The sequence below is a fragment of the Ovis canadensis genome, chromosome 25 (assembly GCF_042477335.2).
Source record: "Ovis canadensis isolate MfBH-ARS-UI-01 breed Bighorn chromosome 25, ARS-UI_OviCan_v2, whole genome shotgun sequence".
Taxonomy (NCBI): Eukaryota; Metazoa; Chordata; class Mammalia; order Artiodactyla; family Bovidae; genus Ovis; species Ovis canadensis.
In genome coordinates, this window is record NC_091269.1 from 24267670 (window position 1) to 24291975 (window position 24306).

The following is a 24306-nucleotide window of genomic DNA, read 5'->3' on the forward strand; positions in this document are numbered from 1 at the left end:
GCATTTAAGAGTTCCCCAGGTGAAGCTAATGTGCAGCCAGGTCGAAGAGCCGTAGGTATAAAGATGGAACTTACAACCTTGTGTCTGGATGAGCTCATCCAAGACAGAACGCCTCAAAGATGAGATGCTGCTGATGAGTCATAAGCAGACTTGGCTTATGGCTCTTGGGTGGCCATAGTCTGGGGTTGGTAGTGAGTATAGTTGAGGGGTAAGTCCTGGAGGTCTCAAGTCAGGCAGGCTCACCACAGAGAAGGACCCTGAGGAGGGTCTGTGAGCTGGGAGACACTGAATGGAAGGGAGAAGCCGAGAGAAGAGAGTGTTTCAGGAGGGGTTAGTCAGGGGGTGGGGGAGGGGGCTGTCAGCTTGTTCCAGTGATGGTTAGAGGTTGAGAAGCGTGAGAATGATGCTACTTGGGGATTTTCACAAAATGAAAGCCACTGGCGACCTAAAGGAGACGGACTCATTTGAACACAATGGTTTGGTTGGAGCTCATGTTGAATCACAGTTCAAAAGCATCAATTCTTTGGCATTCTGCCTTCTTTATGGTCCAAATCTCACATCCATACATGACTACTGGAAAGAACTGATGCTTTCTAACTGTGGTGCTGGAGAAGACTCTTGAGAGTCCCTTGAACAGCAAGGAGATCAAACCAGTCCATCTTAAAGGAAATCAGTCCTGAATATTCATTGGAAGGACTAACGCTGACGCTGAAGTTCCAATACTTCGGTTACCTGATGGGAAGAGCTAACTCATTGGAAAAGACCGTGATGCTGGGACAGATTGAAGACAGAAGGAGAAGAGGCTGACAGGATGAGACGGTTGGATGGTATCACCGGTTCAATGGACATGAACTTGTGCAAACTCCAGGAGATGATGAGAGACAGGGAGGCCTAGAGTGCTACAGTCCATGGCATCACAAAGAGTCAGATACAACTTGGCAACTGAACAACAGCATATTGAACCAGTAGAAAGAAGTGCATGTTTTTGTTTGTTTCTTTGTTTGCTTTCACGTTTATTTGGCTGCACCGGGTCTCAGTTGCAGCACGTGAGATATAGTTCCCTGACCAGGGATCAAACCCTGGCCCCCTGCATTGGGAGCGTGGAGTCTTAGCGACTGGACCACCAGGGAAGTCCCGGAGATCTTAGACTGGGCCCATAGATCTTCCCACTAAACCTGGAGGGAGTGAGGGAGCCTCTGATAGGCTTGTTCCTTCTGCTTTTCCCTCCTAAAATCCAGCATATTATCTGTGAGCTAGAAAATTCTATTTAAGATGAGTCTATTGAGCCAAGTATTTCATCTTTGAGAATGTGGCACCTGAATCCCCTTATGAAGACGTCATCTTTATAAACGGTATGTCATCTGTTTCTGTTCATTTATATCTTTTTCTTTTCCATCTGCCTGAGCTACAGAGGGAGCCTCTTTGGGGGCTGGGGAATTGGTGAGCTTTGAGTGATTTCTTTTGAGTGAGATGGTTCGAGCTGAATGAATTCATACCTGAATGTAAATGGAGTTGTCAAACCTCATTGCCTGGAACACAGAGCTCAGCAAACATTAGTTGAAACTTAGAGCTAAAATCACCTTAAAGGCCACCACAGCTGCCCCAGGGACAGCCAGTGCACACCTGAGGGTGCCCTGGGGGGAGGGCCTCCAAGCTGCCGTGGGGGGTGGGGGAGGCTGACCCTTCATATGCCCCCTGGTCCCAACGCCCTCACCCCTCCTCTCCTCTGCTCTGCCCTCAGGGGTCCCACTCCCCTTGATGATGCGTTGGTAGGGCTGCCATGCCTTTGGTTTCCGGCTTCAACTCCTCTTGTTTCCTTCTGGCACTCAGCGCCCCAAGACCCTGTTCTGCCTCCTCCCCGCACCCTGGTAGTCTCACAGGATGATGAAGTCAGGCCCAGCATGTGTGTTGGAGCAGACTGCACTTCCTCCAGCCTCAAGGAAATAGCATTTTCCGGAACACTGCTCATTAGTGACAGGTTGGCAGGACCAGGAGGTGCTCCCTGGGCTGTGATCCACCCCCACCCTCAGCCTGGCAGATGGACCTGGGAATTGTGTTCCCACATGTAGGAGCAGACAGCGGATGTACATGGACCCCTGGAAGCTCACCTAAGGAAGCCCTGGAATTGAACCCTCCTCCTCATTTCAGCCCCTGCACATCTGAGTTGCCTACAGCCTGGGATTCTATGCTCTCGAAGAACAATTGGAGGTGTCAACCCCTTTATCTGAGGATATTAAGGAATTGTTGTTTAGTTGCTAAGTGGTGTCTGACTCTTTGCAAAGCTATGGAGTGTAACCCACCAGGCTCCTTTGTCCATGAGATTCTTCAGGCAAGAATACTGGACTGGGTTGCCATTTTCTTCTCCAGGAGACCTTCTCGACCCAGGGATCGAACCTTCATCTCCTGCCTTGTGGGCAGATTCTTTACCACTGCACCACCTGGGAAGCCCAAGAAACTGTTACAGATCTGTTAGCAATTTAAAAAGTACATGTGACTGAATCTTAATGTTTGTGAGTGCCACACCTTGGTGTCGTAATTGATCTTCTGGTTCATGTGCTAACTTCCTGCACTGTCCTATACCAAAGCAGGATTTCAAGCAGTAAAGAAAGATCTAGAATGTCCTTCTTCATGTTGTGTAGCTGGAAAACAGTTCTCACACCCACAAGTCAAAGCCCTAACTTTTAAGTGTGTTCGTTCCAGGTTATTTTCAACTATTGACAGAATTAGAGTTGCATAATGCATCCTCCATGTGCCCACAAGCCAGCTGTCAGCACACTGACTCTTCCCATTCTTGTCTCCTCCATCCCACATGCCTCCCTCGCCTGCTTTTGAGTTTTCCCGGGCATATTGTGTTAGTAAATTTTGGCCAAGCAATGTTGTGGTGATGTGACTCCAATCTCTGTGGCTTCCAGTAACCAAGGCACGTGTTCTTGGTGATCACACGTGGCTTTACTCTGCAGCCAAAGCAGCAAGATGAGCCTCACCCTGTGGAAGAGTTCCTGAGGCAGATCCCACACCCACTGGGCCATGACCCAGAGCTGAGAGAAGCGAAATTTCCTAGAAGGAAAAGTCAGTCACGTTGTCAGACCCTAAGAGGAGTAAAAAGATGTTTTTGTATTCCCACATCATGGTGTGGTAGTGTTCCTATAAATTAATCTGTAGTCCAATGGCAGAGTTACCATATAAAGTTCCCTGGTTAGGAATTAAAGAAAACTTTGACAAACCTAGATAGCATATTAAAAAGTGAAGACATCACTTTGCTGACAAAGGTCCGTGTAATCAAAGCTATGGTTTTTCCAGTAGTCACGTGCAGATATGAGAGTCAGACCATAAAGAATTCTTTGGCTGAGCACCAAAGAATTGATGCTTTCAAATTGTGGTGTTGGAGAAGACTCTTGAAGAGTCTCGGACTGCAAGGAGATCAAATCAGTCTATCCTGGAGAAAATCAACCCTGAGTATTCATTGGAAGGACTGATTTTGAACCTGAAGCGCCAGTATTTTGGCCACCTGAAGCTAAGAGCCAACTCATTGGAAAAGACCCTGATGCTGGGAAAGATTGAAGGAGAAGGGGACAACAGAGAATGAGATGGTTGAATGGCATCATTAACTCAGTGGACATGAATGAATTTGGGGAGACTCTAGGAGATAGTGAAGGACAGAGGAACCTGTCATGCTTCAATCCATGGGGTCACAAAGGGTCAGACACCGCTTTAGCAACGGAACAACAGCAATAACAACTCCAGGAGAAGTTAGCATTTGAAAGACTCTAGCCTGGTGGGAGGCCGGAAATGGAGTCGCACAGAGTCGGACATGACTGAAGCCACTTAGCAGCAGCAGCAGCTTGGAATTCATTCTCCTGAAGAGGTAGCAGCAAGGGCCTAAATATAGACTAGAGTCCATCAGTCAGCATAAGGGAGACTAGATATATTTTCAGGGATAGGATGGATGGTTCTTCATTCTAGTTATGAAGATTGACAAGATGTTTTTCTGCTCTTGCATGAAGAGGTATAAACATTTTTGTGAATCCAGCAAATGGATATCCTTCACTGAGACATTCCAGCTCAAGGATTCTGTCACCTGATTGGACCAGAAGGTGCTTGATATCTGGCTTCTAAAAAACTGTGGCATCTACCTCCATGCAACCTTTCAACCTTACTGCTTGTCGCAGTACCTATAGGAAAGAGAACTGAAACTTCCCTAAGCTTGTAACAGATTGTGTGACTATTTTGTGCCTCGTTTCATTGTAATATACCACCTAGTAGAGAAATTTTATGGGACCTACAGTTCTCTCCAACCTTCTTTTAAATTAATTTTTATTGGGATGTATTAGATGCTTTACAATGTTGTGTTAGTTTCTACTGTACAGCAAAATGAATCAGCTATACATATACCCCCTCTTTTTTGGATTTCCTTCCCATTTTGGTCACTACAGAGAAGTAAGAGTTCATAGTGCTATACAGTAGGTTCTCATTAGTGATCTGTTTCGTGAGTAGTATCTTTAGTGTGTGTTTATGTATATATATATATATATATATATATATATATATATATCAACCCCAGTCTCCCAATTAATCCCACCCCCTTTCTCCCTTAGTATCCATATGTTTGTCTTCTATGTCTGTGTCTGTATTTTTGCTTTGCAAATAAGATCATCCTCTGGATCATGGAAAAAGCAAGAGAGTTCCAGAAAAACATCTATTTCTGCTTTATTGACTATGCCAAAGCCTTTGACTGTGTGGATCACAATAAACTGTGGAAAATTCTGAGAGAGATGGGAATACCAGGCCACCGGACCTGCCTCTTGAGAAATCTGTATGCAGATCACGAAGCAACAGTTAGAACTGGACATGGAACAATAGACTGGTTCCAAATAGGAAAAGGAGTACGTCAAGGCTGTATATTGTCACCCTGCTTATTTAACTTCTATGCAGAGTACATCATGGGAAATGCTGGACTGGATGTAGCACAAGCTGGAATCAAGATTGCCAGGAGAAATATCAATCACCTCAGATATGCAGATGACACCACCCTTATGGCAGAAAGTGAAGAGGAACTAAAAAGCCTCTTGATGAAAGTGAAAGAGGAGAGCGAAAAAGTTGGCTTAAAGCTCAACATTCAGAAAACAAAGATCATGGCATCCGGTCCCATCACTTCATGGGAAATAGATGGGAAACAGTGGAAACAGTGTCAGACTTTATTTTTTTGGGCTCCAAAATCACTGCAGATGGTGACTGCAGCCATGACATTAAAAGACGTTACTCCTTGGAAGAAAAGTTATGACCAACCTAGACAGCATATTCAAAAGCAGAGACATTACTTTGCCAACAAAGGTCTATCTAGTCAAGGCTATAGTTTTTCTAGTGATCATGTATGGATGTGAGAGTTAGACTGTGAAGAAGGCTGAGTGCCGAACTATTGATGCTTTTGAACTGTGGTGTTGGAGAAGACTCTTGAGAGTCCCTTGGACTGCAAGGAGATCCAAACAGTCCATTCTGAAGGAGATCAACCCTGGGATTTCTTTGGAAAGAATGATGCTAAAGTTGAAACTCCAGTACTTTGGCCACCTCATGCGAAGAGTTGACTCATTGGAAAAGACTCTGATGCTGGGAGGGATTGAGGGCAGGAGGAGAAGGGGACGACAGAGGATGAGATGGCTGGATGGCATCACCGACTCAATGGATGTGAGTCTGAGTGAACTCCGGAAGTTGGTGATGGACAGGGAGGCCTGGCGTGCTGCAATTCATGGGGTCACAAAGAGTCGGACACGACTGAGCGACTGAACTGAACTGAACTGATACCATATTTTGGGTTTCCCTGGTGGTTCAGACAGTAAAGAATCTGCGCATGGTGCTGGAGATGTAGGTCAGGAAGATCCCCTGGAGAAAGCAATGGCAATCCACTCTAGTATTCTTACCTGGAAAATTCCATAGACAGAGGAGCCTGGTGGGCTACAGTCCATGGGGTCACAAAAGAGTTGGACACGACTTGGTGACTTAAGCAACAATACCGTTTTCTAGATTCCATACATATACATTAATATATAATATTTGTTTTTTTGACTTACTTTACTCTGTAGGACAGTTTCTAGGTCCATCCACGACTCTACAAATGACCCAGTTTCATTCCTTTTAATGGCTAAATAGGATTCCATTATATATATGTACCATCCCTCTTTATCCATCTCTCTGCTGATAGACATTTAGGTTGCTTCCATGTCCTGGCTGTTGTGAATCACATAATTTTAATCATGGAAATCCGGTAATATCTACCCATAGGAATGCAACTGTTGTGAGTGGCCACCTTATTGGATCTCTACAATGAAGGGACTGAGAAATTGTGAGGGGCCCTTTGGATTTTTCTGTTGGTATTGGGGTAATCAGTGTTCTCCCCAACCACAGAGAGGCCACAAAGTTCCTGTGTATCAGTTTGTTCCCTGAGTGCTCTTGTTAGGTCTTTGGATGTTACCCGGAACTGCTTTAACCACCAGTTTGGAAGCTACCTTGAAGGATAGAGGGAAGATTAAAATGTGTGCAGAAGACAGAGGAGAGAATACTCATCTTCTAGCTAGGATGCCTGGTGGCCAGTCTGGAACAGTGTACACATTGACAAGATAATTCAGCTAGTTCCTTCAACATGCATAGGAGAGTTTACTCTCTCTGCTTCTTATATACCGGCAACTGTACTTTCATGTAACCCTCACAACACCTGCTGGAGGTAGGAAGTGTTATTCATATTTGACAAATGAAGAAATGAAGGCATACAGTTTTGCAGGCCCAAACAACCAGTAAGAAGCAAAGCCAACAAGAATTTCACAGTGTAGAAAAGATATTTTTATTGTGACTCAAAGAAAATCTCAGGAAATTTAACTATATTAAAATAATTTACCCAGCTTACTTAGCTTAACTTAAATATGACATGGTTCGACTCCTTGTGACCCTGTAGACTAACCTGCTAGGCTCCTCTGTCCACGGGATTTCCCAGGCAAGAATAATTGAAGTGGGTTGCCATTTCCTTCTCCAGGGGATCTTCTGACCCAGGGAGTAACCTGCGTCTCCTGCGTTGCAGGTGGATTCTTCACGATCTGAGCCACCTGGGAAGCCCAACTATTAAATGGTGTATTTGTCCAGTTTCTTTTATGATTGGATTCTGCATAAGGTGCAAAACATAGGGTACAAATAAAATTAATACTAAACTCCAATATTCTTTTTTTTTTTTAAGTAGAGCCAGGATTCAACTTTAGGACATCATATTCCTTGGCCCATTCCCCTAAGCCTCACCTTTAGTTTCAGTTCAGTTCCGTCGCTCAGTCAGTCCTACTCTTTGCGACCCCATGGTCTGCAGCACGCCAGACTTCCCTGTCCATCACCAACTCCCAGAACTTCCTCAAACTCATATCCATTGAGTCGGTCATGCCACCCAGCCATCTCATCCTCTGTCATCCCCTTCTCCTCCTGCCTTCAATTATTCCCAGCATCAGGGTCTTTTCCAATGAGTCAGTTCTTTGCATCAGGTGGTCAAAGTATTGGAGTTTAAGCTTCAGCATCAGTCCTTCCAATGAATATTCAGGACTGATTTCCTTTAGGATTGACTGGTTTGATCTCCTTGCTGTCCAAGGGACTCTCAAGAGTCTTCTTCATGAACACCACAGTTCCAAAGCATCAATTCTTCGGCGCTCAGCTTTCTTTATGATCCAGCTCTCACATCTATACATGACTACTGAAAAAACCATGGCCTTTAGTTTACATGTGTGATACTGTAAAGGACTTTTTTGTTTGCACCTTCCTCCCTGTGTTCTCAATGTTCGAGAGCCTCTAAGTCTTTAAAGTCTGATGGAAGAGAAAAAGAACTTTGTCCCAGGAACCTCTGCCTTTCAAAAGTACAGAGATTTTCCTATTAAGGGGAAGTGGACACCTGTGTTTTCCTTACATAAAACCTTAGGACATCACTGCTTAGTTGGATACGACTGAGTGATTAACACTTTTTAGTTCTTCACTGGTAGCTCAGATGATAAAGAATCTGCCTGCAATGCAGGAGACCCTGGCTTGGTCCCTGGGGATCCCCTGAAGAAGAGAATGGTTACCCTGTCCAGTATTTTTGCCTGGCGAATTCCATGGACAGAGGAGTCTAGTGAGCTACAGTCCGTGGGGTCGCAAGCAGTTGGACATGACTTAGGAATTAACACTTTCACACTTTTTTCAAAGGGAGGAGTGGTTTAGTCCAGCAGGTGCCCACAGCTCCCACACCTTTATACCATACAACAGTTTAGAACCACTGATAGTCTGGAGTCAAAGTGAAAGTGACTCAGTTGTGTCCGACTCTTTGCAACCCCATGGACTGGGGCCTGCCAGGCTCCTCTGTCCATGGAATTCTCCAGGCAAGAGTATTGAAGTAGGTAGCCATTTCCTTCTCCACGGGATCTTCCCAACTCAGGCTTCAAACCCAGGTCTCCCGATTGCAGGCAGATTCTTTACTGTCTGAGCCACAGTCTGGAGTCAAGCTTGGGATCAAGTAAGACCAGTGCTGATTACCTGGAGGGATAGGGGTTGGAAATTCAGAGCCAGGTAAATGGGTGTGTTGTCTCCTTGTCATCCAGCACTTCTTCCGTTACCTTTTGAGCCTGCCTTCCACAGGGCAAGGTACCCACTTGCCCTGTGGGTAAAAGAAACTGAAATCTGGATGTCTGCACAGCATCCATGCCCGGGGGAAATGCCTACAGCACAGATTTTCAAACCCTGTTGTAAAGGCACATGACTGGGAAGCCTTTACAGTCTAAGAATTTTAAACCTCAGGGAAGTGATGGCCGCAAGATAATTATGTCAAACCTGAAGGCACACGTGAAGGAAGTGGCAGGTGGAAAAATCAATGCTTTGGTGAACAGATCCGAAAGCCTTCTTTAACATATTAGAACTTTTGGAAGAACCAGACTCTTGTTCTGATGCTTTCTTTGGTTTTTCTTCATCTTATTGTCTCGTTGTCACTAATTTCTAAGACATGGTCAAAATGAGGGAGAGAGGAAACTAACAATAATAAACAAGACTAACTAGGGACTTCCCTTGTGGTCTAGTGGTTAAGAAGCCACCTTCCAGTGAAGGGGACACACGTTGATTCCCTGGTGTAGGAAGATTCCACATGCCAAGGGGCAACTAAACTCATGTGCCACAACTATGGAAACCCAGTCCCCCAGAGCTTGTGCGCCTCCAAAAAGAAGCCTCCACAATGAGAAGCCTGAGCACATGCTAGAGAGGAGCCCCTGCTTGCCACAACTGGAGAAGGCCCTCATGCAGCAACAAAGACTCAGTGTAGCCAAAAATAAACAAGTAAATAATTGAAATAAATAAATAAAAGATCAGTAAACAAATAAACAAGTAAATAATTGAAATAAATAAATAAAAGATCAGTAAACACATAGTTCAAATCCTGCCTCCCTTTTGCACTTACTGTTAGGACTTTGGTAAACAATTTAATCTCAGAGTTTCTTTTTCTGTTAGAAAAGTATTAGTCACTCAGTCGTGTCTGACTCTTTGCGACCCCATGGAGTATAACTCTCTAGGTGTCTCTGTCCATGGAATTCTCCAGGCAAACATACTGGAATGGGTAGCCATTCCCATCTCCAGGAGATCTTCCTGACCTAGGGATCTTCCTGACCTGGGTCTCCTGCACTGTAGGCGGATTCTGTACCATATAATCCACCAGGGAAGCCCTAGGTAAAATAGAAACTTACGTGCTTATCTCAAAATCTGATATAAAGATGAAAGAAGATGATGCTTGTAAAGCAAATGCCTGGGTCAGAACATCCCAAATGTTTTACATTCATTTTCTCTTTGGAACACTCTTCCCAGGACTAGAGGGGAGATAAGAGTTAACGAGGAACAAAAATGAGGGCATTTTAAAGATTCTGTAATTGTGTGTATTCCCTGACTCTTTCTACAGATTCCCAAGCTCATCTAGATTCTTCCTGGTTTGGTTGCTAGAATAAGTTCAAACTTACTACTGCTTGTAAGTTAGCCCAATGGGCATGCTTTCCTAGAGCTAAGCTCTGGTTTTGTTCTCCTCCTGCAGGAAGTGTCCTTTTATTGTGCTGCTCCGGTATCTTGGGGCCTTGCTGACCCTGCAGAAACTGCCCCTCTCAGGCTTAGCCAATTCCTAGATGGTAAAAGGCCGACCTGTTAGCGTGCTTTCAAATTCCAACTAGCCAATCCAGAACCTCTTTTATCAGGCTGTTGCTCTGAGATCCTGTCCCTCTGCCCTAGTGCCAGAGGATTACTTAAGAGCTGGACGCCAGACAGCTGGGCCCCCTGAAAGTATGTTGACTAGCCAGTCCTAAGCCTGTTTCCCCTGCCTTGTCTGCTCCCTCCTATCAGAACCCACAGTACAGGGAGCTGCTTGGAATTCTGGGAAAGCCATACTAAAAACCCAGACCAGTCTGGTGATGATCTCATATCGGATAATGGGCCATGTGCTCCCTTCTTCTGCCTCTGGTAACCTAACAAGGGCATGGAGTGACAGTGTTCAGTGGATGGCCACTTGAGCAAGCTGGTGTTGGGAAACATGTAGAGAGATTATGACCTGATGCTTTTTCACAGGAAACAGGTAGAGCTCTGATGGTTAGTGAAAAAATTGCCCTTGGCCACTGTTTCCTGGGCAGCACTACTATAGCATGTATTTAACGTGTTCCTGCAAGTTTACCGAACGATGGCTGACCAGTGGAGCAGACCTGCTAGCATCTTGACCAAGTAAGGCTCAAGCTGAGCGCCAGGTGGGGCAGAAGCTAGGCTACAGCCGGGTATCCACCAACTCAGCGAGAATAGTGGAAAGGAGGAGGAACAGTTGCAAAAGTGTCTGCAGCGTATTTATTCCTCTGAGAAATTCATTTTCATGAAGCAGGGCTTCATAAGGTGATCTTGGCTGGGGAGGATGTGCAGAGGCATGTGGGAGAAGACGTTATAAGGATCTGTGTCTTAAAAATAGATTGAGGAACAAATCTGAAAATACGAAAAAGGGAATACGGAAAAGATCATTGTAATGTGAACTTTAGAGCTAAAAAGACCATTCAAGAAATTTAAAAATTAAAATAAGCAGTACAAGGGAAAAGAAATGAAATGGTTGGCATCTTAGATAGAATCCATATTCTATCTAAGCAGCTCCCATATTACTAGTGTGAGGGTAAAATGAATAAGCACATGCTTATTTTTATATGTTTTAAAATTTCATCAGCATGTAGTTGATTTGCTGTGTTGCTGTGTTAGTTTCAGGCGTGTCTGACTCTTTGCAACCCCACGGATTGCAGCACACCAGTCTTCCCTGTCCTTCACTATCTCCCAGAGTTTGCTCAAACTCATGTTCATGGATGGTGATGCCATCCAACCATCTCCTCCTCTGTCACCCCTTTGTCCTCCTACCCTCAATTTTTCCCAGCATCAGGGACTTTTCCAGTGAGTCAGCTCCTCACATCAGGTGGCCAAAGTACAAGCTTCAAGCCTCACTCCTTCCAGTGAATGTTCAGAGTTGATTTCCTTTAGGATTGACTGACAGTTGTTAATGCTTAGAAAAGAAAGCATTCATAATAGGAATCCCTAAGTTGGCCAGGTGGCTCAATAAAAAATTTAAATTGGAAAATTGAACATTTTTGATTGGACAATTCAGAACAAATGGTCAATAAGCGGGTAGTAAACAGTGAAAAATTGCTTGTTGAAGCAGTCATCAGAAAGAAGACAATAGAACAACCATACATGCAATATACTGTTTATGACAGAAACCAGCTCAGACTGTTTTTCTGGAAGTCTATATCTATGAAGCTAAAGGCTTAGAACAATTTCAGGAACTGTTGGCTGCAAACTCATAATAATAATCCTCTGGAGACCTAGAGCTGAAGAGACGGTAGGTGGTTGAAAAGACCTTGGCTTCATTGGTATTCTTTAAAGTTTCCTAGTGTGCTTTTTACAATGTACAATTTTGATTGAAATGTTCAGCTGACATTTATATTAGCCTCTTAGGAACCGAACTCATGCTCTGGGCCAGTGGACAGCCTGTCTCATTCGACCAGTGCCTCTGCCATTGTGTGTTTATTTGCAGACAGAATGCCAGGTGGAGTTACCCACATCTAACAGTTAAGGGACTTCCTGGTGGCCCAGGGGTTAAAAATCCACCTTCTGATACAGAGGTTGTGGGTCTGATTCTGGTTCGGGAGCTAAGATGCCACAGGCTGGAAAGTGAAAAAAAAAAAAAAAAGTTTTAGCAATTAAGCAGGAATATAGGAGTTCTATTGGACCTTATTCTGTGTTTATATCACTGTTAGTGCCACAAAAAGTTATGATTTCATGGTTTCATGTCCTATTCTTCATTGATGACCATTTATCATAATGGTTCACCCATATGGCTTCTAAGTTGAATTCAAGAATCTGGGGCTCATGTGGCTTGATGGTTTATGTGCTGACCTGCCTCTTGACTCTAGCGTCACCGATGGCTCTGCACTCCCCTGCCATCTTTGTGTGTGGGTCACACAGTCCTTTGTCTGTCCCCTTCCTTTCAGAGTCTCATCTCATGTTCAGGTCCACAGAATCACTGGGGAAAAAACCCAGTGAGCTCAGGCGGCTCACAGTCTAGTGGGAAAAAGAGATGTGAATAAGCTAAAGTCCAGGATTGCAAATGAAAGTCTTTTTAGGAAACATTGAGACCCACTTCAGTCTCTCTACCGGGGCTGACTTCAGAGGTGGATATTCTTCTTGTGTAGTTTTCTTTTTTTTTAAGCATGTGTCAAGCTAACTTAATGGGAAATGAATATGTTGTATCATAGTAAATAATGTGACTAAATGACAGGTTTTTTTTTTTTTTTTTTGGCCACGCCGCATGGCTTGTGGGAGTTGAAGCCTGGCCCAGGGCAGTGAGAACTTGGGAGTCCTAAACTGGATTGAGAGGAAAGTCCTAAGGCTATTTTTCATTTGGGCAGGTTAATGGTGAGCATTACTTCTCTCAAAAGTATCAGATACACGTGGCAAAATTACACATTTGTGACTTGCTGTAGTGAACAAAATAGGAGCCCACAGAGAGCCCTGATTCAGGAGGGTGTAAACACAAGAACAGCCAGCAGGCCCTCTCTCCAGCACAGTGGGGCCCAGACTGGATGGTAGCTAGCCTCCTGTCAGGGCTATTCTAGTGAAAGTGACAGACGCCAATAGAAAGCCCAGAGATAAGTCCACGCACCTATGGACACCTTACCTTTGACAAAGGAGGCAAGAATATACAGTGGAGAAAAGACAATCTCTTTAACAAGTGGTGCTGGGAAAACTGGTCAACCACTTGTAAAAGAATGAAACTAGAACACTTTATAACACCATACACAAAAACAAACTCAAAATGGATTAAACATCTAAACATAAGACCAGACACTATAAAACCCCTAGAGGAGAACATAGGCAAAACACTCTCTGATGTAAATCATAGCAGGATCCTCTATGACCCACCTCCCAGAATAATGGAAGTAAAAGTAAAAATAAACAAGTGGGACCTAATTAAACTTAAAAGCTTTTGCACAACAAAGGAAATTATAAGCAAGGTGAAAAGACAGCCTTCAGAATGGGAGAAAATAATAGCAAATGAAGCAACTGACAAAGAATTAATCTAAAAAATATACAGGCAACTCCTGCAGCTCAATTCCAGAAAAATAAATGACCCAATCAAAAAATGAGTCAAAGAACTAAACGGACATTTCTCCAAAGAAGACATAGAGATGGCTAACAAACACATGAAAAAATGCTCAACATCACTCATTATCAGAGAAATGCAAATCAAAACCACAATGAGGTACCATCTCACGCCGGTCAGAATGGCTGCTATCCAAAAGTCTACAAGCAATAAATGCTGGAGAGGGTATGGAGAAAAGGGAACTCTCTTACACTGTTGGTGGAAATGCAAGCTAGTACTGCCACTACGGAGAACAGTGTGGAGATTCCTTAAAAAACTGGAAATAGAACTGCCATACGACCCAGCAATCCCTTTGCTGGGCATACACACTGAGGAAACCAGAATTGAAAGAGACACGTATACCCCAGTGTTCATCGCAGCACTGTTTATAATAGCCAGGACATGGAAGCAACCTAGATGTCCATCAGCAGATGAATGGATAAGAAAGCTGTGGTACATATACACAATGGAATATTACTCAAGTATAAAAAAAAAGAATGCATTTGAATCAGTTCTAATGAGGTGGATGAAACTGGAGCCTATTATACAGAGTGAAGTAAGTCAGAAAGAAAAACAGTACAGTGTACTAACGCATATATATGGAATTTAGAAACATGATAACAATGACCCTATATGCGAGACACCAAGAGAGACACAGATGTAAAGAATAGACTTTTGGACTATGTGGGAGAAGGAGAGGGTGGGATGATTTGAGAGAATAGCACTGAAACATGTATATTATCACATGAGAAATAGATCACCAGTCCAGGTTCGATGCATGAGAAGGGTGCTCAGGGCTGGTGCACTGGGATGACCCAGAGGGATGGGGTGGGGAGGGAGGTGGGAAGGGGGGTTCATGATGGGGAACACATGTACACCCATGGCTGATTCACGTCAATGTATGGCAAAAAAACACACAATATTGTAAAGTAATTAGTCTCCAATTAAAATAAATAAATAAAGTGACAGAAGCTAGTCTGGGAAACTGTCATCAATTTTACCCCTACATCCTACCCTCCCCTACAGGTACAGAATCATAACAGGAAACCTAGACATCGGAATTTCATTCCAGAACCCTGTTTTTCCTTTTTTTTTAATTAAAAAAATTATTGGCATATAGTTGATTTATTATACAATGTTAGTTTCTGCTATATAGTGAAGCAAATCAATTATCAGTTCAGTTCAGTTCAGTTCAGTCGCTCAGTTGTGTCTGACTGTTTGCGACCTCATGAATTGCAGCACGCCAGGCCTCCCTGTCCATCACCAACTCCCGGAGTTCACTCAGACTCACGTCCATCGAGTCAGTGATGCCATCCAGCCATCTCATCCTCTGTCGTCGCCTTCCCCTCCTGCCCCCAATCCCTCCCAGCATCAGAGTCTTTTCCAATGAGTCAACTCTTCGCATGAGGTGGCCAAAGTATTGGAGCTTCAGCTTTAGCATCATTCCTTCCAAAGAAATCCCAAGGTTGATCTCCTTCAGAATGGACTGGTTGGATCTCCTTGCAGTCCAAGGGACTCTCAAGAGTCTTCTCCAACACCACAGTTCAAAGGCATCAATTCTTTGGCACTCAGCCTTCTTCACAGTCCAACTCTCACATCAATACATGACCACTGGAAAAACCATAGCCTTGACTAGACGAACCTTTGTTGGCAAAGTAATGTCTCTGCTTTTGAATATGCTGTCTAGGTTGGTCATAACTTTTCTTCCAAGGAGTAAGTGTTTTTTAATTTCATGGCTGCAGTCACCATCTGCAGTGATTTTGGAGCCCCAAAAAATAAAGTCTGACACTGTTTCCACTGTGTCCCCATCTATTTCCCATGAAGTGATGGGACCAGATGCCATGATCTTTGTTTTCTGAATGTTGAGCTTTAAGCCAACTTTTTCACTCTCCTCTATCACTTTCATCAGGAGGCTTTTTAGTTCCTCTTCACTTTCTGCCATAAGGGTGGTGTCATCTGCATATCTCAGGTTATTGATGTTTCTCCCGGCAATCTTGATTCCAGCTTGTGTTTCTTCCAGTCCAGCGTTTCTCATGATGTACTCTGCATAGAAGTTAAATAAGCAGGGTGACAATATACAGCCTTGACGTACTCCATTTCCTATTTGGAACCAGTCTGTTGTTCCATGTTCAGTTCTAACTGTGGCTTCGTGACCTGCATACAGATTTCTCAAGAGGCAGGTCAGGTGGTCTGGTATTCCCATCTCTCTCAGAATTTTCCACAGTTTATTGTGATCCCCACATTCAAAGGCTTTGGCATAGTCAATAAAGCAGAAATAGATGTTTTTCTGGAACTCTCTTGCTTTTTCCATGATCCAGTGGATGTTGGCAATTTGATCTCTGGTTCCTCTGCCTTTTCTAAAACCAGCTTGAACATCAGGAAGTTCACGGTTCACATATTGTTGAAGCCTGGCTTGGAAAATTTTGAGCATTACTGTCCTAGCATGTGAGATGAGTGCAATTGTGTGGTATTTTGCGCATTCTTTGGCATTGCCTTTCTTTGAGAGCATCAGTTCTTCAACGGTCAGCTTTCATTATGGTCCAACTCTCACATCCATACATGACTGCTGGAAAAACCATAGTTTTGACTATATGGACCTTTGTCAGCAAAGTAATATCTCTGCTTTTTAAAATGCTGTCTAAGTTTGTCATAGGTTTTCTTGCAAAAGGAGCAAGCATCTTTTAATGTCATGGCTGCAGTCACCATCTGCAGTGATTTTGGAGCCTAAGAAAATAGTCTCTCACTGTTTCCATTGTTTCCCCATCTATTTGCCATAAAGTGATGGGACCAGATGCCATGATCGTAGTATTTTGAATGCTGAGTTTTAAGCCAGCATTTTCACTCTTGTCTTTCACTTTCATCAAGAGGCTGTTTAGTTCCTCTTCACTTTCTGCCACAACGGTGGTAGAGATGTTCAAACTGATGCAAATTCAGTAGTTCCTCAGACTCCCTATTCATCCATAACCTTCTAGGATTAACCACACTGACTATTGTGCTGAGGTCATGCATGGGAATAACCAGAGCAATCTCTTAGGGGCCACATAGACCAGGGCCTCACCTGGAAATTGATAGAAAGCAGACAACCAGGAGGTCTGAAGCTGAAGGTTTTTATGAGTTCCTCTCTAAGCAGGATGTATTTTAGAATTCAGATTTGAAAACCACTTTTCAGTTATAACCCCATGAGTGGCGTTTTGTTTTTGTTTTTTGCCCAGAAGCCTATTTCACAAAAAAGAAAATGCATTTAGTTGGCTTTTTCCCGAACTGACTTGTCAGACATGTTAGTCCTTTCAGGATGAGGGCCTTGTGAGATTTTAAAAACAGCCCACTGGCTTCTCTTTTGCTAGCGTTTATCAGATGAAGCGTCTCTTGACTGGCTTGATTTGGGAATGTCTCAATTCTAGTAGAAAATAAAAGAGAACTATGTTGTGACCACTGGTCCTAATATGTGGGTTTTGGGGAATCTATGGCATCTTAGAACCTACAGAAATGACAAGGGGGAGACACAGTACAGTTTCTAAATGTGCCATTTAACCAGATAATTGAACGAAATATTTGGGAAGAAGTGCTCAGCCCTGTGACCCAGCATCCTTTGATGTTCATTTATCTTCCTCTTTCTCTTTCTTTTTTAAAAGTATTGTTTATTTATGGCTGCGCTGGGTCTTTGTTGCACCCGGGCTTTCTCTAGCCTTGGTGGGTGGGGCTACTCTCGAGTTGCGGTGCAGGGCTTCTCATTGTGGTGCCCTCTCTTGCTGTGGAGCACGGGCCGTAGCATGCGTTGGCTTTAGTACTTGGAGCACGGGGGCTCAGGAGTTGTGGCTCTTGGGCTCTAGGGCACGAGCTCAGTAGTTGTGGCCCACAGGTTTAGCTGCTCCACAGCGTATGGCATCTTTGACCAGGGAGCAGAGTTGTGTCCTCTGCATTGGCAGGGGGATTCTTAACCACTGGACCACCAGGGAAGTCCTGTCTTTCTCTTTTTCCATGTCTGTATTCTCCTCGAGTCTTCCCTGTCTTCCCACTGTCCCCTCGTCTGCCTGGTACTAGTGTTTTGGAAGCAAATGTGTACTGGCTTTGGATCCTAATGAGGCTCCTCGGGTGGGGGAATGGAGGGGGAGCAGGCTGGGGAGGGGAACATCCTCCTGGCAAAGTAGGTACCCCTGTCATGAATTTTCCCTGATGGCCCAAGACAGGGAGGAGTTAGCTCCTTCACACACAGAGCTTCTGCTTCAGCCTAGCAGTGAACTCAAAACAAGGCTTGATGCGTCAGGAAGAGCTGGGAAGATTTGATCCAGATCAAATGTATGGCACCCACTGTTGAATTATACTGCAGTGACAGGATAGCACCTTTGTGTTTGCTTGTTGTTTGGGGCTGTGCTGGATGTTCATTGTGTGCACAGACTTCTCTAGTTGAGGCACACAGGTTTAGTTGCCTCACGGCATGTGGAATCTTAGTTACTGGTGCAGGGATTGGTCCCCTGCATTGGAACGTGCATTCTTTACCACTGGACTTTCAGAGAAGTCCCAACAGGATAGAGCCTTTGAAGCACCAATCTGAATTTGATCTGGCTTTTCTCTTGGGTGTGAGGGGCAGAGGAGTGAACGAGAGGCATGTGTTTTGTTTTTCTATTTTTGGCCATGCCGTGGAGCATGCGAGGTCTTGGTTCCCCAACCAGGGATCGAACCCTTGCCCCCTGCAGTGGAAGCTTGATGTCTTAACCACTGGACTGCCAGGGAATCCCAGGTGTGTGCTATTTACGAAGGTGTTTTCTACCTCCTCTCCTTGCAGGTTACGGCCACACCGTGCCCCTGTCCGATGGGGGCAAGGCCTTCTGCATCATCTACTCCGTCATCGGCATACCTTTCACCCTTCTGTTCCTGACGGCAGTGGTCCAGCGTGTCACCATCCATGTCACCCGCAGGCCAGTCCTCTACTTCCATGTCCGCTGGGGTTTCTCCAAGCAGGCAGTGGCCATCGTCCACGCGGTCCTCCTCGGTGTGGTCACTGTGTCCTGCTTCTTCTTCATCCCGGCCGCGGTGTTCTCTGTCCTGGAAGAAGACTGGAACTTCCTGGAGTCCTTTTACTTTTGTTTCATCTCCCTGAGCACCATTGGCCTCGGAGATTATGTTCCTGGGGAGGGCTACAATCAAAAATTCAGAGAGCTCTACAAGATCGGGATCACATGTGAGTATCCAAGTTCACGGACTCTGTCCCAGGGCTCTGTACTTCCACGCTTTGCCTCACCCACTCAGTGATGAGAGTCACTTGTCAGAGCCCTGACTGCTTTCCATGGGTGAATTTTCCATTTTGCCGCCTTCCCATAACTTTGGTTTCATCATGATTTCCTTCAAAATTCTGTATGAAAACGTCTTGTTATTATTGAGAGTTACTTTTCCCAGGCACAGAAAAGTACTGATCAGTTTCTTACTAGTAATGTAATAGTCATTTTAAGTGACAGTAGAGTACTGCACCTAAGCACACAAGTAAGAATGCACCACACAAAGTAAGTTGCTGCTGAACTTTTTAACAAAGTTGCTCTACTTTATTAAATATTTTAAGCTCAAGGACACCAGAGCTAGGATAGCCTGTTAACAAACCATTACGTTCTTTCATTAACCAGGAAAATCGTAAAGAAGTTGCTTATCTCGTTCGCCCATCTGGTTCTTTTTTGAAGTTAGAATACGTTTGCTGCTTTCAGAATTTTTATATTTGTAGGAACAAAACAGTGAATTCATTGTTCAATGAAGTTCTTGGTGAAAATGAAAAAGAAAAAAGAATTTTATACGTGGAAAATAGGCATTGAAATTCAGATGTCCAGTGACATTAAATTTTGAAGCAATTTTTTTAACTTCAATATAATACCATGGGAAACTTATAAATCCATTCATAGAAAAATATTTATTTTTGTGTGTTCCTTTCCTGTGTTTTCACAATGCATAAAATTACATCATACTGTACATACAGTTTCCATTTCTGCCTTCCTAAGTATTTTTCAAGACTCCGCTCGTGGCCATGTCTTCTAGGAAATCAGAGTACATAACGCAGGCAGTCAGATGTTCTGTCCTGGCCCCATCCTGTGGTCTTAATGACAACAAAATGTGTAGTTGAACTACGTGTATTTTTAGCATTTCCATTAAACCATGCTCACTCAGGACACAGCCTTCACTCATAAGTGCCCAGTGCTTTCAGTAATGCCTGGCTACCATGCAAGTTCAATAAATATTTACCGAATGGTTACCAGGGTGATTTCGAATTTCTTCTAGTTACCATATTTATCTTTACTATCCACATATTATTTTACCAGGTGACTGTACCATCATCTGGGGCTTCCCAGGTGGTGCTAGTGGTAAAGAATCTTCGTGCCAGTGTAGGAAACGTAAGAGACGTGGATTTGATCCCTGGGTCAGGAAGATAGCCTAGAGGAGGGCATCACTCCAGTATTCTGCCTGGAGAATTTCACGGACAGAGGACCCTGGCAGGCTGCAGTCCAGGGGGTCACACAGAGTCGGATACGACTGAAGCAACTTGGCGTGCACGCATCCATACTATCATCTAGTCCTACTTCTGTTGCCAAATATTCAGATTGCTTCCGATCTAAATATTAGGAGGCATTGTAAATTACACTGCAGTAAATACTTTCATGTGTTTAACTCGTTTTTCTAGTTTATTATCTTTCCAAGAAGTGGACCAGCTGACCCAAAGTGAACATGCCCTTTGACGACTCACAGATCGAGTTGACCTAGTGTTTTCCGAATGGCATCATGAGTTTACGGTGTCATCAGAATTACCTAATGCAAGTCTTTCTTGTCTTGCATTAGGGTAAAATGTTACCTCCTTATGTGAATTTAGTTTTTTTATGACTTGAGGCTTTCTTGATGGCTCAAATGATACAGTCTGCCTAGTGTATGAGACCTGGGTTTGATTCCTGGGTTGAGAAGATCCCCGGGAAAAGTGAATGGCAACCCAGTCCAGTACCATTACCTGGAGATTTCCATGGACAGAGGAGCCTAGTGGACTGCAGTCCATGGGGTCTCAAAGAGTCAGACACAACTGAGCATGCGCATACAGCACATAAACTTACCTAAAACACATTTTCTCCTTCTGCATCACCACATATACCTTCACAGTGATCTGAAGACCAGGCTGGTCCTGAGGATGCTCGGTGTCCTGGGCTAGATGATGGGGCGGGAAAAACTGGCCCCATCCTGCACCTTTCTCTTCCCACCTTTCGTTCCACTCAGCCCTACAAGGCCCTTACATGGATGTGTGGACACACTGCCTCGGTAATACGGCCATGTTCCATCAATGTCCTCTTACAAACATTTGCCCCTGGGCCTGGGTGCATGTAGGGGAGCACACCAGTGATGCAATGCCCTTTTGGGATGGTGGACCCAGGATAGAGACCCTTGCAGGTACCATCACCCCTATGAGGTGGGGACATTGTACAGAGAATTTCCAAGTTTTAAATACATGGAACATAATCTGGGGTGGGGGTTGGCATGGGGTCCCAGAGAGCAAGCCCCACTGGCCCTGCAGACTCCTCATTCCGTAGAAGAGGCATGATCAGAGTGAAAGGCCCAATTTAAGTCCATCTGCATTGGAAGGCAGATTCTTAACCACTGGACCACCAGGGAAGTCTGGGAAAATAGTAATTTTAAGTTGGTTCCAACATGTTTAAAATCAGTTTTCAGAAAAAAAAATTCATCAGAGACAGCAACAAAAAAGTGAAAGTGAAAACTCTAAGAATAACAGAAGTCCCAATTTCATGTCCCAGTGGTAAAATGTTTGAAGATTTTCAGAAAATAAATGAACTTGGGAAGCCAGAATTGGTAGCAAAATAGGAACAAGGAAGTCATTCATGGATGCAAAGTGGCAGGTTTCTTAGGCTTTAATAATAACATAGCATATTAGAAATAGCAGTGACATTGTTAGCTGAACTAATCCACAAATCTCCTTTTCCTTTATTCATTATTTAGTCAAACTCTTCAGTGCTGACAAAAATATCCATGGGATTTCAGACAAAAGCTGTGGAATTCTAGCCTATCCACAAACTAACATACCTTTGGAACATTTATTTGTTCCACCCAGTACATCCCCTATGTAGAAATCCTTAAAACACACACACACACACACACACACACACACAGCAAAGTGATCTTTTACATACATGCACGTATGTGCTAAGTCACTTCAGTAGTGTTAGATTCTTTATGATCCTATTGATTGTAGCCTGCTAGGCTCCTCTGTGCATGGGATTTCCCAGGCAAGAATACTGGCGTAAGTTGCCTTTCCCTCCTCCAGGGTATCTTCCCAACCCAGGGATCGAACTTACATCTCCTGCATTGGTAGGCGGGTTCTTTACCACTAGCACCACCTACATATATACGTGTGTATACACACACATACACACATTCATTTCTATTGTGGTTTATCACAGGATATTGAATATAGTTCCCTGTGCTGTACAGTAGGACCTTGTTGTATATACTAGTTTGCATCTGCGAATCCCAAACTCCCAATCCATCCCTCCCCCAACCCCCCTTCCCCAACCTCCCCACCCCCCCCTCCCCGCCCCTTGGCAACAAGTCTGTTCTCTATTATGGGTCTGTCTGTTTTGCAGATAAATTCATTTGTGCCCTATTTTAGATTCCATGTATAAGCGATATACGGTATTTGTCTTCCTTGTTCTGATTTACTTCAGTTTGCGTGATAATCTCTAGGTCCATCTGTGAAATGGATCTGTGGAACTGCAGATGAGAGTTTCATTCTTTTTGATGGCTGAGTGGTATCCCATTGTGTGTATGTATCACATCTGCTTTACCCATTCATCTGCTGATGAACATTTAGCTTGTTTCCATGTCGTGGCTATTGTGAACAGTGCTGCTATGAACACTGGAGCGCATGCAACTTTTCAAATTATAGTTTTCTCTAGACTATAAGCCCAAGAGTGGGATTGCAGGGTTATATGGTAGCTCTGTTTTTAGTTATTTGAGGAACCCTCATACCGTTTTCCAGTTGTACCAATTTACATGTTCTCAAACAATGTAGGAGGGTTGCCTTTTCCCCTCACCCTCTCCAGCATTTGTTATCTGCAGACGTCTTAATGATGATGATTCTGACTGGTGTGAGGTGGTACCTCATTGTAATCTTTTCATGTGCCTGTTGGCTCTCTGTATGTCGTCTTTGGAGATATGTCTCTTTAGGTCTAGAAGGTTAAGTCCATCTTCATTTTCCTCTGGATCATCCCTCTGAGCCATGGAATTCAAAACATGCCCAGAAATCAGAGGAGGCAATGGCTTGACTCATCAGCAGAAAGGTTGTGTCATGACTGGATCTCACTGAGTCACTGTCACTTCTCTCACACAGGTTACCTGCTCCTTGGTCTTATCGCCATGTTGGTGGTTCTGGAAACCTTCTGTGAGCTCCACGAACTGAAGAAGTTCAGAAAAATGTTCTACGTGAAGAAGGACAAGGAAGAGGATCAAATGCACATCATAGAACACGACCAGCTGTCCTTCTCCTCCATCATGGACCAAGCGGCTGGGGTGAAGGAGGACCAGAAGCAGAACGAGCCCTTTGTGTCCCCCCAGCCGCCCGCCTTGGCCGATGGCGCCGCAGACCACTAGAATAGGGCTTTGCTGGACCGTGCCAGGGCACAGGCTCAGGGCGGTGCGAGGAAGCTTCGCTTGTTCATTTTGATGAGGATGTAAAAGCAGTACTTTTTGTAAAATGGAACAAAAGAAGCTTTTATTCCAGAAGACTGTCTAAAATATGAGAAAATGGCATCTGTACCTGTAATTCATCTGTGACAAAATTATCTCGACTTTACTAATAGTAGAAGAAGAATACTTGAAGCAGGTTGCCGTTGTGGATAGAAACAGATTTTATACTTTTCATTGGGAACTTTGGGATTTGCATTTGAATTGTTTAGCTGATAGTTAAATAGTGACATTTATATTTAGAGCAAAAAAAGGCATAGAGATGTGTTTTATAAATAAGTTTATGTGTGCTGGTTTTGCATGTACCCATCTGAAAATCATTATTTTTGTAGACTCTTAAGTTAAACCTACTATTTATAATGACTAGATAACCATGAAGTGTACATACAGATATAAATATGTTTATATTCTGTACATACGGTTTAGGTCACCAGTTCCTGGTATACTTCTTAACCCAAGATTGTAGAGATTTTCCCTTTTGATTTCTCTTTATACTGAAGAATCAGAAGTTGCTGCAATAAAATGAGTGGATTAACACATTGATGCGTGAATTACTTTAGTGTTCTGTTACAATAAATATTTCTGCTCACTTGGAATAGCATGATCTCAAATGTCTACAATGTTTGTAAACATTTCTCTGCAGGTAAACAGGTAATGAAGCATATGATTTTGTTAAAAAGTTAGGATACTTTATTTTGAAAGTACGTGATGATTTACAGTCAGCTAATACTAAAGCATAGGACCCAAACACAGAAGCCCCAAATGAACATATTCTGTCAGATTAGTCTGAGAGGTTTTTTTAGTTTATAAGCTGAAATAAGTAAAATTGTAGCTGGTTGCAGTCTTACGCTTTAATATATCAAGAAAAGGTTCCCCCCACATAGATAATATGTATGCACTCCTGTGTAGAA

General features: G+C 43.7%; 1 protein-coding gene across 1 annotated transcript in view; it reads left to right on the forward strand.

The window, feature by feature from the left end:
* The window catches only part of KCNK1 (potassium two pore domain channel subfamily K member 1), a 66517-nt gene extending 42583 nt beyond the window's left edge, over positions 1-23934 (forward strand). The window contains exons 2-3 of the mRNA XM_069571567.1: positions 18465-18860; positions 23043-23934. Of these exons, the coding sequence (XP_069427668.1) occupies positions 18465-18860; positions 23043-23302 (656 nt within the window). The 3' untranslated portion in view covers positions 23303-23934. The remainder of the gene's footprint in view (positions 1-18464; positions 18861-23042) is intronic.
* Positions 23935-24306: the final 372 nt, after the last annotated feature.